This window comes from Tyto alba, unplaced genomic scaffold, assembly GCF_018691265.1.
Source record: "Tyto alba isolate M040663 unplaced genomic scaffold, T.alba_DEE_v4.0 Super-Scaffold_40, whole genome shotgun sequence".
NCBI classification, from domain to species: domain Eukaryota; kingdom Metazoa; phylum Chordata; class Aves; order Strigiformes; family Tytonidae; genus Tyto; species Tyto alba.
Window position 1 is genome coordinate 23936942 of NW_024881316.1, and position 20180 is coordinate 23957121.

General features: G+C 34.8%; 1 protein-coding gene across 2 annotated transcripts in view; it reads left to right on the forward strand.

The window, feature by feature from the left end:
• COL21A1 (collagen type XXI alpha 1 chain) overlaps positions 1-20180 on the forward strand; it is a 111138-nt gene that overhangs the window by 73107 nt on the left and 17851 nt on the right. For both annotated transcript variants that reach the window (XM_033009980.2, XM_042803610.1), the window contains exons 18-19: positions 13830-13874; positions 14238-14291. In XM_033009980.2, the coding sequence (XP_032865871.2) occupies positions 13830-13874; positions 14238-14291 (99 nt within the window). The remainder of the gene's footprint in view (positions 1-13829; positions 13875-14237; positions 14292-20180) is intronic.

Consider the following 20180-nt stretch of genomic DNA (forward strand, 5'->3'; position numbering starts at 1 on the left):
GCCATGCTGTCACTTGAGTAGTTTAATTGCTAGTCATCTATCTTAGTGATGACAGGCTGTTTTGATAAATACATTTTTTCGAGGAGCCAACTGTCTAAAGGATAGAATAAATCAAGATCTATTTGAGTTTAATTTCAGCCTGGCTGTCCTTTTTAACATAGGTAGAGTTTTGTCAGAGTTTAGTTTCAGTGGAAGCTGTGTTTGACTTCTCCTTGTGTTTACAATCATGCAGATGGGAACTCTGAAGTAAGTGCTTGTGGGTAAAGCTGGCAGGACGTTTATAGCACTCTCCTAGGCCTCGCATATGCTGTCCTGCCACAAGTAATATGTCTGGACATTTGCAACTGCTCATATTTACTCTCCAGAAATCATATTTTTTCAGAAATACAGCTGCAAACACTTAAAATGGTGGAGTTTGCCCTTAATATTTAGGTCACATCACAAGACCTCAGATGTGGCCTCGTTTGTGCCAGCAATAGCAGCATAACATGGCTTTCAGCTTCTGAGCTGACTCCCACTGTTATACCTATACTCCTGGTTTGTTGAGCTATTACAACTGCATCAGGAATGCCAGATTTAGATCAGTGCAGTCTCTGAAAATGTGTATTTTATGCTGGGGTATGGTGGCAGAGTTCTTCTGAAATGTGCTAAAGATACACTAAGGATATAGAAATCTCCAAGAGATGTTGCTGTATTTTTCTTCATAAAGCAAAAATCTTTAAATACAACATAGGAACTGCTATAGCCATGTAGCCTGTATATTTGGAAAGCAAACCTAAAATTAATGTAATTCTACTGCATTAATTGCTATGCTGAGATTAATAGAAACAGGAACCAAGAAAAGAAGATTCCTGACTTAGTTACATGGTAGTATGCAGAACAAAATGTTTTTCTGGTGTTTTTTTCTTGTGTGCCATGTAATAATTCCCCACTCTCCCTTATTACACAGTTTTCCAGATCTCTTCTTTATGAACAAATTGGCTTTAGTGGAACCCCTAGAGCACAGCACCTTGAGGCAAGATGGCTTTTTAAACAGTCTTGTGTTCAGTGTTGGCTCTCTTGTCTGTCTTTGCTTAGGAAACTATGAAGAAACCAGACCCAAAACACAGAACTACTAGCAACTGAGTTATCTGTATACTGACAATGTTCCTTAGAGATCCTGTTCTTGGAACACATGCCTGGCAGCCAATCATAATAATAATATAGGAAATAATGATATTTACTTATTAAACATTAGCTGATGCTAATGAACTTTAATCTTCTTCAGTACAGCTTTACACATATCACAGACCGTCATTTCATAAACATATATAAATGAGCAAATATTTTGAGAATGGAGGAAATTCTGAAAAATGGTATTTTGCCTTTTTTTACCTGCTGCAACAACATTTTTTTTTCACTTTAGTTGCACCCTTTTATGCCTCTAGCCATGAGAATCACCGAGGAGAGAAATATAACACTACAACCACCATATTTGAGTGAAAAATTTTAAATGAATGAATGGTGTGTAAATAGGAACATTTTTTATACGATTATCTAATATAGTTAGATGAGATATGCAAATTTTAAGGTGTTCAAGTACCTCTTCAAGCCTATAACAGAATCAGAAAGTAATTTTAACATGATTTCTGTACATTTAACTTAGTTAAGTTAGGTAGACCATGTGAAAAGGAAAGTAGACAGTTACCTGTGGAATAGGATGGGACTGTGAATAATGGAAAACTTGGTAATTGTTTTGAACTATTCGTGGAAGGAAATTTAAAATCCACAGTCAAAACCTTTACAACAAGCTGTAGAGTATAAGAGCTGTGCAAGTCTGTTTAGAAGGAAAGCTAACATTCAACTTAAATAAAATAATTCCCATTTTGTGCTTTTAGTGGTCATATTTATGAACTGTATTTGAAGAGTTGTTTCTGATAACAACCATATTTGAGAATGCAACATCATGTGTGGACACTTTGTCAGTCCTGTTTTCCTGTTTCACAAATAGAAGGAGCAGCAGAGTGTTTCAGTGTTGACTGAAACAGATGATGACCACTGACTGAGATAAATGGAACTGAAATACTTACACCACATGTACACACAAATGTGTTTTTCAGTGATCACAATGATATGCTTTGCTTAATGCACTCTATGTTGATGTTATGTTGGTTCGTACCAGTTTTAGTTAATAAGATGCCATTTACTCAATATTTATATTTTATATCTGCATTTATATACTGAGTTATGAAATACTTCAGTAAGAAACAAATCTAAAAACCCTGTAGTATATCTATGCATCAGGCCTTGTGAAAAATATCTTTCTGAAAGTGTTACTTAGTTTATTTTTTAATACACCTAGTCTGATTATTGTTGTTTTTCTATTTTTAATCTATTGGTAGGTGAAAGTATAAAAATCCTGTTGTATTTCCGGTGCTCAAAAAATAATGTGTTGTGTGGATTTAATACTTGTGAAAATATTTCATAGCATACTAAATACTCATTCAGGTTTTACATTGCCTTAAAGGAGGTACTGCTATAAAATAGTGCTCTCTCTATAGGTACTATATTTAGAAGAAATTATTTTCTGTTCGTCTTTAAGAGAAAAGTGATCAGGAGACTCAGCAAACTGGTTGGTGTGAATCTATCAAAATTCTTAGCGTCAAATGTAATATTCATGCTTTTCCACTAGTCTGAGATGCCTTCATAGTAGCAGCTGAACTCTGAACACTCATGGCCTGCTTTTCAAAGGTGTCGGTATTATAGTCCTAAGGGAAGTAAGGACTAGTATTTGCTCTGCAAATGGTGTCTTATAGATTTCAAAAGAATACCTGATTTCTTTGTTGACAATTCTGACTTTGACCGGTAAATACATTTATGTATAAAGCGAAATGGGTATTCAGATGGGGTGTTCCTTTCTAAACAGCTGATGCAGTAAGGCTTTTGTAGTCATATGCCATGTACTGTTATTTCTTTACAAGTAGGTTTGGCTAGTTGAATTAGTTTTTTAGTAATTATTTCTTTATTTCTTCTTATTGTTGTATTTCTGAATTGTTGGAGTAGACAGGGCAGAGTCTTGCTGATGACTTCGATTGCTGGAGCTACTATAACAGATGTTGTTAGGCTTGTTCCCATTTGAGGAAGGGGGAGATGACAGCTATGACTGCAAAATACTTTCAATAATCATTCTTTAATTGCACAGTGCTTGCTGTAAGCTCAACCACATTTTTTAGACTGAATGCATGTTTTCCTGTCAGTTATAGCTTTTAGGTCCACTTTAGGTGTATACATTTTTAACAGACTTTATTTGCAACCTCAGTTATCTTCTTCATTCTGACTGACAAGTTATTTTAACTAAATTAATTCCATACTGCATTTTCATCAGAGTTAATTGTTATTAAGAAGATAAACTTTAAAATTATGCTGTAAAGAAACAGGTAATTAAAGACTTCTGGAACTTCAGGCAGACTAGACTGAACTATTCTATTATTCCCAGTTGACAAAAAACAATATAAGACATGACAGCATAGTTGCTGATCCAGAGCAAACTGAAGTCAATGGAAAGATTCCCATTGAATTCAGGCTGGACTGTGGCCACAATGCTGTAATAAGCTTGGACTCGCTGACCTAATGCAACTTGGAAACTAATGTCTGCTTTTCTAAGTTGCAAAATTAACAGTTCTCTCCCATCTAACACTTTCTGTCTGTTCCTCATGATTTCTAATTTTTAAATTTCTGTCTTTACACACTATGCAATTACATTAATTATGTTAAATTTCTATAATCATATAGTATCTTTTTTATTTTGTGTACAGAGACTTAGGAATGTATTATTTTTTGATTTTTCTGGTTAGTACCATTTCAAATTTAATAACTTTGGAAAACCAAGTGGAGAAAGGGTGGCATACCTTGCCACCATTTCTTTAAGACTGTTTTATGGAGGCAATGTTAACAAAGGCAATTTCTTAGAAGATGTAAGAAAATACGAAAGGAGCTGTAGTTGTAAGCCTATTAGGGATACGAATGGCATGTGCTATAAATAGTTATAAACAATACTCAGAGTAGTCTGTTTTATTCTTGTATGCTGTAGTGACCTTTTTATGGCTATGCTGGAACTTTTCTTACTAATTCATGTGCTGATAGAAGTTACATACCATCATTCCATTGCAGCTGGTTTGTAAACATAGAGACAGAAATATCTCTGATCAGTATGCTGTACCAATTTAAGATCTTGCTACTGACTTGCTGATCTGTATTACAATACACAGATGCTTCTTGTTTGTAAAAATGCCTCTTAGTAATTTTTAATCTTATATAAATTACAAAATCTGTTAAAACATTGTGATTCTGAAAGAATTGTCCTGCAGCAAACACTTGAAGGTGCAACTTTATTAAAGAGTGCAGCAGCTATCTTCTAAGCAAAAAATTAGTGGCAGTGCTTATTTATTTGTATTCCATGAGTGAGTCCAATGAACTAGTCCTGTTTATATACGAATTCTTCTGAATAATGTAGTTTCTTCTATGCATTAAAATAATTTTGGTCATTTATTAGTAATTTTCATGTAGAAACTTTAAAATACTTATTAGTTAATCTGTACTAGAAAGTGAGCTTTAATTTCCTGATGAAGTGCTCTGGCATAAGCTTATACTGTCTGCAGGGTAAGAGCTGTGACACACATTGTTCCACCTGTGTTTCTTCCCACTGAATGAATGATCAAATTCACTTCATACTTCGCCTTCTGCCTTCAGCTGTTATGTTCTCAGCTTGGCTGAGATGGAGTCTAGAGATCTGATATGAAACTAAGAGTGAATCAGCCTGGCAATATGGATGTATACAATACATATTAGATATCCCCTCTTGCAGTAATATTACTCAAAAATACATATAAATGTTTGCCCATTTAAATGCTTTTGCATTTAGAAGACTGGAGACCTTCACATTAGTTGCAGAGACTGCAATATGCACATGCTTACCAACATCACCACCTTTTTTCTGAGTGCCAGAAACTAAATTTTCTTAGTATTAATATTGCAGTGGGCCTTTCTGTAGAGATGGTTTATCAGTATTTGAACATTATAGCAATACAATCTGATTTTCAATGTATTTTTAAGTGGTAAAAGTCAGTTTAATATTGCTGATTATCATTCAAAAGTGTTTCTGATGAATTGTTTTATGTTATTTTGAGCAAATGATGTACATATACGTTTCATATGTTAGCTAACGTACTACTGCTTGAACTGAAAAAAGGACATTCTAAAAAATTACTTGACTTGATCAAGTGGAGATTTTTGAGAAGTTGGATGGACAAATCCACACAACTGTAAATTGATCTTGTATTATTTATCAAAATTTCTTAATCCCAAATCTCAATTTAAAATGTGATTGGTTGCTGAATTGGCTCTGATTAAAGTATTAAAACTATATAATATGTGTGTGTGTGTATCCAGTTTGGCTGTCTGGGTAGCTGATCTGAGTTAGAAAGGTTAGAATTTCATCAATCATTTTTTACTTTCCTTGTAAGTTTACTGAATTATTTGTTTGCTTAAGTGTTTAATCTAATTTGATCTGATCTAGTACTTTCCAGGCATAATGGGTTAATTCACCCCACTAAGAATAGAATAACCACTAAAGATCTTGAAAATTATATAGTAAAACTGGTGTAAAATAAGTATGCCTTAATTGATTAACATTCACTTACTTTGACATATGATATTTAAACAAGGACTCATTTGCATTCTTTTGGATCCACCAGATGTCAGTGATAATGCTTAGGGCATTCTTGAATTTGTGTGGTATTTTCATACATCCATCAAAGGCTTTTCTGAAGTAGGAGATGCTTGAAGAGAAAGTTTGGACTGGTATATGTTGTGTATTGGGCTAACATTTGGCATTTTAGTGCTGGGAAAGTTAGTGTTTATACTTCCAGTAAACAATGTTTCATATGTTCCTGATTAATCTTGAAGCAGCAATATCTCTCCATTGTTCTTGCCTTACAGTTTTCTTCTAAACTCCCACAGTTTTCAAGGAACACTTTAAGACACTGTCAAATTCTTCAGTAATATAGATAAAGCGTTGGAAATTACATCTTTAACAGAGTGGATTTTGTATGTTCCTCAATAGAAACGTTATGCCTAGGATCAGAAAAATAAATAAATGCATAGTGAAATACTTAAGAATGTGAATTAAATTCTGACAGCCAAAGTGCCTAACAGTTCCTATTGGGTAGCAGTATCATCACATGATTTTGGCCTGATTTAGTCATATATGCATCACCTTTTAACCAAAATATTACATGACGAAGGATTTGAAATCCCTGAAGTAACATTTTTGCAGTTTACTGGGAAGAAAGAGCAAAAAATTTTGAAAAAGTTTTCTTAAATGTTTCTTAAAAAAAAATAAGAACTGACAAGCAGACTCAGAGAAAATGAATTATCACAGAACTTTTTCTCTGACAGTGGATAGGAGTAAGTAGAAAATTATTTTTTCACCTGCTATTTACTGCCAGATTCTGTCTGTCAGAACTTTTGGGACTTCCTCAGCTAAAAATGCATGCTGGCCCATCCTACTTAATAGCCAGCAATGGACCAATTTTCTAGTAATTTTACAGTGCTTTTTGGAACAGAGTTTTACTGTTTTCATTTGCTACATCCTGTGACAAGTTTCACAGTGTGCACCATATGGAAAAAATGCATGATTTGTTGTCAAACCTGCTCACTTCTAATTTAACTGAGTGGCTCCTTACTACAGGAAAGAGGGATGACTGAAAATTGCATTCTTCCACATCGGTGCAACCTCTGTGAACAGAAGTGTTGATTCTAGTGGTGGCAGACAGCCGGGCGCGTTGGGTGCACGGAGCAGAGCAGCAGGCAGTGCGCTCTGGAGAGGCTCTGCAGTCATCAGCCTGCCCTCTCTTATGTGTGCAAGGTGCTCAAATTGTGTGATCCATCACAAGCCTTTCTCTATAATTTACCTAGTGGAGAAATTCTGAAAGATTTGGAGGTGTGTAACTCCTTGAATATCAGTGTGATTACATGTGTCAAACATGGGGCAGTTTATCAGCTGTTAGAAGTCGCCGTAAACTTTTTAGACATATTGGATGTTGGTTTGCACAGACTGTGAGGCTGGTGCCTGACACGACGGGCAGGAGGAGGGTATCGCGGTGTCACCTACAGGACTGGGAGCTCAGGTTTTATCTGGCCACCTTTGGATCCACGAAGACTTGACAAATCTGATACCTATATTATTCTGAAGGGTATTTACAAGGAACTGTGGCACCAGTTTCAGCCTGTGACAGGATACGCAGAGTTTTCATTTTCTATTAGTATTTCCAGCTTTCAAATTATAGTTTTCCAAGGTCTGTGTTGTTGGCAATGCAACAGGGGTCACTGTGTTCCACATTTAATATATGTGTGTTCTATTTTTAATAACTGATTTGCCAAAAAAAAGTGTTTGCAAACTCTGGTCTTATAACTGCAAAGATTTTGGTAATGCTTTTTCCTTTCCTGCATTTAATTTAAAGCTGCTATGTTAGTCCAGTGGATGCTCATCATGTCTGTGGGAATGCTTCTTTGTATTTAGCCCATTTTTCTTTGTCATCAATTCCAACTACTCAAAAGTAGCAGATGCAGTTTTATTGAATTTTTTTATATATAGTTTGCTACTTTCCTTAGTAGAAACTTTTATCCATTATCCAGTTGGGATTGTGTCTTTCATTCTATTAGGATTATCAAGGATTTGCTGTAATCTTTTAAAAAGTATCTTGACTGTTGTACTTTTATCCAAATTATGGTTTGACTTGTACTTTTTTACATACCTCCAGTAAATCTCTCATGTATCATCAAATGTGCTTTTTCAAGTAAGGATCAGTAATACATAAACAGTCATATTTTTCAGGTGTTTAAAGGGATCATGGGAACATCTGCGTAGATAGATAACTTTTGTGAATCTTTTTCTTTTTCTGTAATTTGTTTAATGTCCTTTAGTGTCTTCCCAGAATCAGAATTGCACATTTTTTGGAGTGGAAGGAGCCATTTGATTGAAACATAATTCAGAGAACTCATATACACTAGGAAAAACAGCTTTTTATCAGTCATCACGACTTTTATCTGTTTTAAACCTGATCCTTCAGCTGATCCTGATTGACATTTACACTGCTGAAAAAAGAGTAGGGTCAAAATTAGCACCATTCTGACGCTCTTAAAAAGCCCATGGACTTCTTAAGACTGAAACCTATTAAAGTTTCTCAGTGCCTTGCTGGGAGTCTTTTGTGAGGCTTGTATCACAGCCTGAATTATGAATGATCATTAGGAATACAACATAAATTTTTGTTGTGTAAGTGGGCAACAACCTAGAATGTGACAATCTTTTAGCAAAAGTTTCTAAATGTTACTCAAAGCATCATTTTTTTAAAATTAATATAATTTAAACAAAGTAGAATCACATCAAAATAACTTCACTGACCATTCTCATAAAAAAAGTAAAATATGAAAGCAGATATTATCTTAAGCCATAAAATAAACCGTAATATTTACCAATATTCAACAATAGTAGTAGAGAAGCTGGTAGATTTTTTTCTCACAAATAGTGACTCCTGAAATAAAGGGTGTGTGGTTACCTTACATTTTACTACTTTTTCATTTTTTTCAGAAGGTCTCACTGTTTAAACAGGAAGTATTTTTTTATCATAAATTTTTAAATCATGTTAATTTTTAACAGAGAAAAAAATATATTATTTCAGGTCTTTTTGTCTTGATGTTGAAAGAAGAATTGATAGTTTGAAGAACTATTCCATAGTGATTTGTCCTAAACAGTAATTATCAAGTTTGACACATTACAAGTCCAGATGTACTGTTTTCAGTGAAGAGCCTGTTTAAATCAGTATGTTGAAAGAGTACAGTTTTCTGTACCTACCCTAAGAAATTAAATAATAATAAGTTGATTATACTGATGTTCTTTCCATCTTCTTGGGGAATTTACTGCAAAACAGTTTGCTCATAACAGAGAAGCTTTTGGAAATATTTTATAATTTTTCATGTTCCAGAGATAGAATTTTATGATAATGGATATGATATCTATAGTCTAGAAACTCCTGCTTTCCATATTAGGGCTATCAACCATTGCTGAAGAATGAAGTCCTACCAGGCACTGAAGGGATGGGGAATATTAAAGACAGTAGCAGAAAATAAAGGGTAGAGTAATAATTACTCATTTTCAGAATAAAATAATTTTTGTTTTGTTTTGTTTTGTTTTTTTTCTGGAAAAAGATTTATGCATGGTTTCTTCTGCTATTCGCAAGCCTAAAGTTAAACATGAGGGAGTTACAAATAATCCATAATACTAGCTAGAAAAAATGGGAAAAATATTTGAGAAATGTATCTTTTGGCTTAAGTAAAAATGCTTACACCTAGTTGATCTGTACATAAGGCCTCAGGCAATTTACTTAATGGATTTTTTATGGGGCTGCATGGAAAAAAATCCAGCTGTTTAAATTCATCCAAAACAAAAGTAGACACTTCATGATTAATGAAAACTACAATAAAGATTTTCTAGGCATTTTGAAACCATGGTCCTTTTACAGTTGAATCCATTGTATCTGCCAGGTATTATCAAAGAATGAAAGATTTATTTAAATTGCTAAAACCGGAATAAAATAGAATATCTATGCAGAATTGTATAAGTGTCATCTTTAAAGCTCATCATCACAGTAGTAACAAATCCATGGGTTTGGGTGTTCTGAAGTCCCAGGTGTGGGGGCTGCAGCAGAGGGAGACTGTATCAGGGGATTTAGATGCATACCCAGCTGAGCTTCATTCTGTAATGAAGCTGTGAGACCCATGGCTAAGCACTGTTATTTCTTGCAGGTAAAGCATACCCACAGCTCCTTTTACCTTTTGGATATCCTAGTTTACCCCTAAGTGTCTTGTGATTCCTAGCCTATGTGAAGATTTTGTCAGAATCTTTTGCTATCTGAGCCTATAGAGACCTATCACACCAGGCATATACAAACAAGCCAAGGAAAAAAAAAAAAAAAAAAAAAAAAAAAAAAGATAATTTTTGCTCCAGGAAGTGAGATATCAAGGTGTATGGGATTTGGTCGCCTGGGCATTGGCACCGAGATCCATATGAGATGTTTGAGGGCAACTGCAACATCTGGTGTGTATGACAGTTCTTAGAGCAGACTGATTATCTTTTTCAAAGGGTAGATCAGCTATCCCACAGCTCCTTCAGTGATGCCAGAGACAATTTCAGATACCTGCATGGCATTCAAGTGTCACTTTAGGTCCTGGGGGTACCCTGCAAAGGCTCCCCAGGTCTATAACGAGCTTAGAAAGCTGTCAGGCTTCTACGTACACACAGGTAACACAGGGTGGAAGATAAATGATTAAACAGGCAAAGGAGGCTGAACAAAGAGTAAAGACAGCAGTGTCTCAATAAATAAATAATCTTGGTTAGCTGCCAGACTGATACATGATCGCATTAGGTTTTAGGCACAAACTCAACAGTGTGTGATAAAACTGCAGTTGAGAATCTTTAGATACGTTTTGAAGCCAAGGAATTAGGTTTACTAGGCTGTCTTGCTGGCTTTAAATTTCATGTGATTATAGCACTTGCTGATTAAGGATAAAATAATGAATAATATTACAGGCTTTTATGGGATAACGAAAGACTTCTTATTTAAAGGAAAATTTCAGAGAAAGAGGAAGACATTTCAATGAAATTAAGGTGTTTGAGAAAGTCAGATTGGTGTTGCTGAAAGAACTAAGGCAGTGGTAAGGCTTGCAATAAACTTCATTTTTAAATATGACAAAACACTGAAATTTGATGTAAAACAAGAAGGGAAACAAATTAACTGATTCAGAGGCGTAAGATGGTTCAACTCATGTAAGGACAGAAATCACTGAATCACTGTAGATGCTTTGATTTTTAGCTATTGTAGCTAGGAGTGTATGTTTTATCGGTATTATAACTGCATATATGATAAATACAAACCATTTAAAATAAGTTTTCTGGAAAGACAAAGAAAAAAAAATCTAGAATTACAACCCATTTTTCTTATTTCATATGAACCAAATGTTGCTTGATAGCTTTGCAGAGGACATCCCCAAAGGCAATTTTTTTTTTCCGTAGGCCAATGAATCATGAATTATTCCGTAGCATTGATTCTGTTACTCCCAGTGGGTGGCAGTTTTCCCATTTGTAGTAGTTCCAAACATTGTGTGTCCCTTAGTGGCAGAAAAATTGCATGATGAATCTGTTTCATATTAAGTTTTGATTAAACACAGGCATTTGTGATAATTTTAGTTACAATATACTCTTCACAAAACTACATTTTTATCTTACAAATGGAGTAAAACTAGTTGATTTGCCTCATGCTTTAAAGAATACATTTTTTAATAATTAGAGTAAGTTTTCTATAGTAGTTTAGTTAGTGTTATGTCACCCTATTAAACATAATTTCCCATTAAAAGTGCCTTATTAGTCATGGTGGACAAAAAAATACTTAGATTCTGAGGATTTGTACAGCATGTGAACCCTTTGTTTAGGGACAAGACACGTTTCCAGAGCGTGGTTTGGCTTTTGACCTCAAAGTTATGGAAGAAACTCAGGATATCTGAACTGCTTTTTAACCTTCTCATCTGGGAAAGTGCAAATAATTCTAATTGGCATAACCAGAAATTATCCATGTAAAAGGAAGTAATAGATTGGGAATAGATAATGAGAAGGAAACTAGATTTAATCTGTTAGGCATCCTGGAGCTGATACTACAGAAATTAGTCTTTGTAATTATGGAACCATGAAAACTATACAGAAAAATAACTCTGATGGGAAAAAATAATTCTTTGTGACCAAATTAGCCACTTCATTCTCCTTCTTTTGTGCCAGCTGACAGGTGGAGAATAACTGAAAATCTCCACTCCATATACTCTGGGAATCACTTACATTAGCATAAGTGATAGATTCATTCTTAGCTGAATAAATGTCAATGAGCCATAAGAGAATTTTAAGGGTCTGGACCAGCTCCCACTGAAATAAGAGCTTAAGTTCCATGTACTTCAGTAGTGCAGAGTCAATCAGAAGAAAAAAAAATGGGGGAAATAATGAAATGTGACTTAGTTTTACAATTTTTTTTTGAGTTTTATCTTTCTTTGCCACTGATAGAAAGGTAAAGTTAAATGTCTTGTATCGGCAATTTCTTTTAGCCAAGAAAGTTCATCAGGACATTGTGTTTCTTCTTTTAGGCATGCTTATATAATGGTAAATCATTCACTGTCTTGTTTAAGTATGTGGAACTGTCTTCTCTCAGCCTTGCAAATAGCATAGAAATGGAACCACGGAAAGTTCTGGTACATCCTTTCAGTATGAAAAGATTGCTGCCTAGTGGGAGGGGTTTTTCGAGCATATATGAAATTCTGTTTTGTATTACAGGTTCAGATATTTATAACTTAGTTTTATATTTTACAGCAACAGAAATTAACTGTTAAATAATTATACTAAGAACTCATGGACAGGTCTGGAAGTTCATAAATGTGGTGATAAATATGGCCTATTTCCCATCTTTTTATTTGTGCAAAAGATCTAAGGTGATTTTGGATGAAAGTTTAGCGAAAAGAGTTATGTTACACAATGCAAGTAGAAGTCTCAGAATGAGGCATTGTTTTCCAATTCTTTTTATTATATTATTTGATCTCTTCTTTTAATGATAGATACATTGGAATTTTGATGACCTGTAAAATGCTCAGGATGCCATTGCTAACACATGTGCCATTGACCAATGAACTGTTTCTGCTTGATGGGGTCACTATTAACTAGAAACTGGGTGTAAACTGCAAAACAATTGAACTATCTTTTCCAAGCCAGCATTACACAGATGTAGTCCATATGGAAACTATCAGGTTATTCCTGGTTGTTAAATTCATATTATTTTTTTTTTTTCCCCACAGAATTCATTTGTTTTGGTGGTATATAGAACAGTCCTCTTGTTTTCACTGCAGCATATTAATTTCAATATTAGATTAAAATGTAAAGTCTGTAAGCCAAATTCTTGCTGCAGATTAATGATGGTACAAGTAAGAATAGTAAATGGATCTGAACAGTTTTACTTGAGAGAAAAAATAGTACAAGTAAGAACAGTAAATAAATCTGAACAGTTTTACTTGAGATAAAAAATAAATTGAACATAGACAACAGTTTTAAGTATGTATGGAGTTTTGTTTAAAAACTAAATTATGTTTAAGTAAATGATAACTGTAAGAAAATTGTGAGATATACTGTAGAGCTAAATGAGCAGTGATGCTGAGGAAATGACAGAGATCTTTAAGTATTTATTGAGGTGGAAGCTAGCATACATCAAATATAATTATAGCTATCTCTTATGTTCTGTTACAGTCACAGCATATTAGATAGGAAAACAGGATTTGTCATACTTATGGTCCTATTGAACAGGACTTTAGAGCTATCTTATGTGGGGAATTTTATGGATAATGAAAAGTAGTTTCTCTCCCAGTGTCAGTCAGGTTTTTCAGTAAAGCATTGCAGCCCTTGGTGAGCAACCAGGAGCATGTGAGCCTGCCAGGCATTGGACATGGACTCCTGACATGAAAGTACTGGAGAGCAACTGGACATTAATGTTTCACTGTATCCCCAGATGAAATAGTTTGAATGTTTTCATCTGAAGCTCTTTTCTCTTATGTGTTTTTTTTTTTTTAATTTTCTATTTCCTGCCCATATTTTGAACCCCAATCATATGGCAAATGTTAAATTTATGAGAACATGAAGGGGGGTGGTGTTATATATTATTTTCTGGATGAACTATTCGATATATTTAAAAGGTTTTCTTTTTCTCCCTCAGGGAATTCCTGGTATCCCTGGAAATCAAGGAGCAAAAGGACAAAAGGTATTATTAATAGTTCAAAACACAGTTAAAACCTGTGTGTATATATACACCCATTCCAAAGTAAGTGTTCAGACTGTGCTCAGAGGAGAGTTTTCATAGCGGGGGTTTAGGTCATCAAATCATGCTGCAAATGAATGGAGGCATGCTCCAAATTCTTTGTGGCATGGTTGAAAATCTCTCATTAGTTTTTTTTTCAGCTGTTCCAGCAGGAATGAATAATGTAAAAGTAACAAAGTTAATTTCATAATACTCTGAGAAATAACCCTAACTAAATAAATATCCATAATTAAAGAATATTTTATTTTTTTAAAAAACTATGCATATATTAATCACAGAATTCTTCTCTTTATTTAAAAAATATAGGGTGAAATTGGACCACCGGGTCAACCAGGAGCAAAAGGGTCACCAGGGGATACTGTAAGTTTGAAAAATGGTATTATGAACAAATAATTCTGATGCTGTCATTCTATACTTGTAATAAGCAATCAAACAATGGCAGATACAGTAGCAACCTAGCATTTTCAGGTTGACAAAGATGATCAGACTAAGTCTAGTCTCTGAATTCCCCCCAAAATGTTTACCCAACTTTCTTTTCAAAATGATTTCCTGACTGCACATTTGATAAACAAATCCGAAAAACATTAGTCTGAATTTACTCTCTGAATTAACTTTGAATTAACTTTTAAAGTATTAAAATAGATTTATTTTGAAAGTTAAGGTTGACTTAAATATTGTCATAGTGTGCAATGGGTTTTTGAAGATTAATTTCAGGATGCTTTTGTGATAGTGCTCTTTTGACAAAGACTGTGAGAATAGCTGAGATCACCAAATTCCCAAACTGCCTAAAGAGAGATTTTTATTTTGGAATGTAGGAAACTGAAAATAATTCATTCTTTTTGGACAGTCCAGTTTACCACAGCTTTGTTACCGTCTGAGTGGGGTGATTTCTGTGTTCTTTATAATCCTTTGGAAATCACAGGAGTAAAATAATTGTTTTGAAAGTTGGTGCAAGTATATATAGACTTTAAAATATGGAAAATTAAAATGCAAAAGGAACAGCTGCTTAAACACCGTTAGCATGTCTTTTTGCAGTTTTCTAGAGGTATTTTATCTTTAATGGCTAAAATGCTTATGACTTGCCTGAGATATACATGGCTTAACATCAGAAATAAGCTGTTTACTGTGACTTTTTATTTACCTAAAGAACTTATGTTTTACCCTGTATTCAACCACAAGCAGATCAATATATACCACTACTGCTAGAATGAAGTAAATACTGTAGAGAATTAAGTACAGAATTAAGACTAATGTTATTATCTCTATGGACAGTGTAGCACTAAATAACTAAAAAGTTTTAACCCTCTAAGAAATTTGTTGTTTATTCTTAGTGTATATAGCCATATGGTAGTATAAGAGACTTTATGCAGCTGTATTCGGGCTACAGAATTAGTAACAATGGAAAGAATTAGATAACACTTCTTGATTTGTAGCTGAATGGCATATACAAGTGTTTTAATGTGGGACAACAATGGGAAGAAGATAGCTTGCTTTTTTGTTGCTTTGTTGCCTCATCTTGTTCATTGTATGTTATGCATGTAACTGGCTTGTCCATGCCCAATCCAAATAGAAGAAACTTCAGTTTCTCAGGAAGCCGAAAAAAACAGTTCCTTGAAAATATTTAATTGGGAAATTTCAGCATTTCTGTAGTGTTATTACTGGGATAAGTATGATTACATGGGAAACTGTAAGATACTGCTTAATTTCTTTAGTTTGGGAAATGCATTTGAAGATAAGTAATCAGAGAGTCCACTCTGTGATTTTGATTTTGATAACAATAGTAATCAGTTTTCTAATACCTGAAGTATGAGATTTTTATAAATGCTTTAATAGCATTGCTTTGATAAATAAGAGACAAACATATAAACACTTTTTACAAAAATTGTTCTCAGATCAGTAATTCTCTTGCTAAATAATTCTCTCTGAAATGAAGGGTAAAAGGAAGTAGTAAATGAAATTATGTGAACAAAGCCAAGGGATCTGAATAGCAGCAAAAAGGAAATGCTCTGGATAGAGCTTCAGAAAATCATTAGAAATAAGCGGATGGCATTCATGAAATGGAAGAAGAGACTGAGAAGCTTAGATAGTGATGTAGGCACAAATGACACCGAGCATTTTATTCCTAAATACGGAAACTATGGTTAGAAGTCACATTATTCCTTCTTTCAGTAGCAGAAGACAAGGTTATGGCAAATGTAAGTTTTTAGCCCAGCAGCATATTTCAAGTGTGGAAATGGTGGGTGAAAGCTGGGAACTGTTCTCTCTGGTGTCCTTGCCATTATGTTAAGCCTCTTGATATTTTGGCAACAGGTGGGAGAATGTTGCTATAGGTTCTTGGATTTAGGTAGTTGTTAACAGATTGTTAACAGCTGTCAGGCTGGATTTCATCCATTCTAAAAGACAAAGGAGTTTTAGATGCCACTTTGCAGCATTAAAAGTAGAAGAAAGGGAGAGGGATCATTCTGAATTTAAGGAAATCCATACCTGCAAAGTCAAATACAGGATAGTCAGTGGCTCTCTAAAAGGGGCTTGATGTTCATTCATCAGTCATCAGGATGCCTACTGTCATACTGCTAAGGCCATCTTACTGTCAGTATCTACCTTTTATTGCAGGACAGGAATAGTCTTTTCAGGGACCTTTCTTTTCTGCTCTCAGTGACTCCAGTGGTGTTTACCCAGGTGGTTGTGGTAGATTGTGCCTCATTTTGGAGTGTTACAGGAACCTGGAAGGAAGAGGATGCTAAGGATCTGAGTGTGGACCTTTTGATCCTCTGTCTTGCTAAATCTCTCTAAAATCCTAGTTAAGGTTAACATCTTCTAGAGTACATAAGGGCAGACCTGATATCAAAATTATTTGGGGCTTACATCCTGCTGCATCATTCCCTATTCTAAAGAGAATTCTTGTTTGGATGGAGATTAGCAACATGTATGTCTGACCATCTTGGTATGTGCAGTCTTGTGTAACTACATGTTGCTGCATGCCAAACTAACCATCTGAGTATGAAGGTAGCTGCTAGCCTAAGTGTCATTTATATACTAATGCTGGAATGTTCAGCAGGGTCTGGCACTTCTCTGTCCAGATTGTTACTGGTGTATGTTTCCTTCCTAAGATGGAAGGGGTACCCCAAACCAGGAGTTTTTTTTTCTCCAGAGAAAAAGAAAATACACATTGACGTGTTGGAATTCAGAGCTTCAGGAAGATTTTTTTTATGAGGAGCCCAGGTAAAGGGCTCAGTGTAAGCAAATAGTGACTGAAGAGGTGATAGTTTCCATCCCCAAGTAAAGTAATGAAAGGGTTTTTCTTCTTTTCCGGGAAGATATTGTAATTGTTTTGTCAGATATCTGAGTCACATATGAGTCTTGAGTCAGACATTCTCATTCACTTTAGAATATTGAATCAGGAGTGGGAAATTTGTTCTTGATGTCATTTTAATGAATGGCGTTTTCCAAAATTTTGTCACTTGCTTTCAACTGGAAGTACAGTCTGATTTTCTTTAGAATTCTACACTTTTTGAGTTGAAGTCACAGAGATAATGTTTTATGCCTTTTCCATGGCTCTCTAATAATCACCAAAAGATTAAGTCAGATGCAGTTTACCAGATTTTGCCTACATCTGGCCAGCTAAGGTAATTTTTGTTTGTGGATTTTCTGAGCTTGGTTATGAGGAGTCCCATGCTCTTCTGACACCCAGCAGACTTGACAATAAAAGATTTAGAGAAGATTGTATGCTCCAGTTACAACATGTGGATTCTGGATCATTATTTCTAGAAAGAGGCTGTTCTTCTCCAATTACTCCTGGTAATAAGAGCAATATATGCCCACCTGGATAAGTGGAGCATGTACTTGACCTACGGCTTATGTAAATCTGAATCCTCTCTATCCTTGCTGTTTTTTATTGTATCTTGGTGATGAAGTTTTGATATGTGCATCCGTTCAGTTAAAAGTTCTTTCAGTGTATTTGCAGACCCTTCCCAAGTTTCTATTTGATCTTGCATCTGAATTGCACTTAAATCAGGTGCTAATCAGTCAGATTGTTCAGACCTCCAAAGGGAGGAATGATCACACAACCTGTAAGTCAAGGCTTGCGGTGTGTCTGTACAGTAATGTATATCTATCCCATTACAAGTAAATTTCACTATTTTTGAGGTTGTCTTTTGATTTCAATTGTACATTTATCAGAATGATGCTGAGATCATTGATTCCACAAAGGACTCTTAAATCTTTACTTTAGCATGCTCTGATTTTGCTGAGTACTGGGTAGTCATGTGGAATGCAAATGGATATGTGTTTATCACTTGAAGAAGCTGAGGAGGTTGTTAAACTGTAAATAGACTTTTCAAAGTTGTACAGTCCACAGATCTCATCTTCTTTCCCATTTATCTTCTTATTTTTTTGCTTTGTTTTATAGTTTTTCATCAAAGAAAATTCAGAACTAGGTGTGGTTTGTACTTTCTCCTGTATCTCTGTAGATAACCACATAGGAGAGAGCCCTGAACTTGCTCTCTGAATAATGCTAAGTTTAAAAAAACTTGACTCTGGTTTCCAGACAACAAAGATTATATATAAGGCTATGGATGTCTATAAATGTATTGAAGAGCTCACTTCTTCTTCCATGCTCACAGTTCCTTAATAAAATATATGATCAATTAAAACCAATGCAGTTCTGTCTGGAGAGAAAGATTGAAACCAGTTTTGGGTTTTACAAATTCTGGGCTAGTCTGTTACCCAATACATTCAGAATTTCCTGCGTAATATACAGCTACTCTGCATCCACCCAGCAGCACTTCCTTTCCTGACTCTACCACAGACATGACCACTACATTACAGCTGTCAGAAGCCCTGTTGTGTAAAGTGAGTACACTGGTTCATTTTCTTTTCATGAATTTAAAGGACTTTTTTAGCCACCTAAAGATCTTCTCTAGAAAGAATAAATTTCCCTAACAACCAGTTATTGCAGTTGTTTAGATTAAATTTGAACAAAACATTGCCCGAACTGGAAGTTCACATAACCCTACTCTTAGTTAACACATGCACATTTGGGCTCTCACCTGTGCCTTTAATAATTTTTATTGCCTATTACTGAAAATCTGAGCAAAGCTGAAAAAAATGCCATAAGGCTGTATCATCAGCTATAATAAAGCCCTGTGGGATTCCAAAATATACATATTTATTCGAGTAACTCACCTACCATGTTTTCTTCAAATTTTATTTAGATAAATAACATCTGGTTCTTGATACACTTGAAATTAATGTATTCATGTTTCCTGTCAACTCATTTAATATATCTTTTGTCACCTGATAAAATAAGTAGGAAATTGATGCATGGAATATTTGAATACCGTTATACGGCACTAGGGAATTTCAACCAGAAAAGATAGTGGGATTTTCCTTGTATTAGTCACACTGAATATGTTTGTTCCAGAAAAAACAGATGGAAAGCTTGTGGATGGTCTATTAATACCTTGGGAAAATTCCTCAGTAACAAGTTCTTCTTCAGTAATAACTATCCCTATTACATTGCCAACATCAGTAATTTATTAATTTATTTGCCACATAAACAGTCAGTTCTGGTAAATGAGGAGTAATGCTACATTTTAAGTCCTTGATTTGTTTTTTATTTTTATTCAGGACCTGCTCTTCTCTTTTAATTTTATATGCCACAGTTTTCAGATTATGTTCTCAAGTTTTTCCTGTATTGCATCTGAAAGTTTTCTTCTTGCAATGTACTGATTTAATATAGTCATCTTCCTGTAATTTTTAAAATGAAATACATCAAATATGGCCTAGTAATGAAAGGGCAAGAAAGGAAGCCAGGACAACTGGGTTTTATTTCTCCCTTTCCTGCAGATGTATGTCTGACCTTTAGTTATACTAAATGTATTTTCTGATTTGCTTCCTCTACTACATGTTTGCAGGTCATTGTGGACATATACATATATCTGATTTAAAACCAAACCAAACCAAACAAGCTATTCTGTACATGTATTTCCACTTTGTATAAGATAAATATATGAGGGACATTTGTGATGAACATTTACCACTTCTGTAATCCAAGGACAGGTGTGTGCATAAACTAGAAGTGATCTAGTGTGAAGTTGGTAGAGGGTAGACTCTCAGTGTGTTACATGACTTGAAACACAGGGCTACACTGAGGTGGCAATGTGAAAGGAGCCAGGAATCCCCCAGTCACATTTCTCATCCCTTCCCATTATCGCTTTCCAAACTTGTGTTGCTTTTCTCTACTGATTA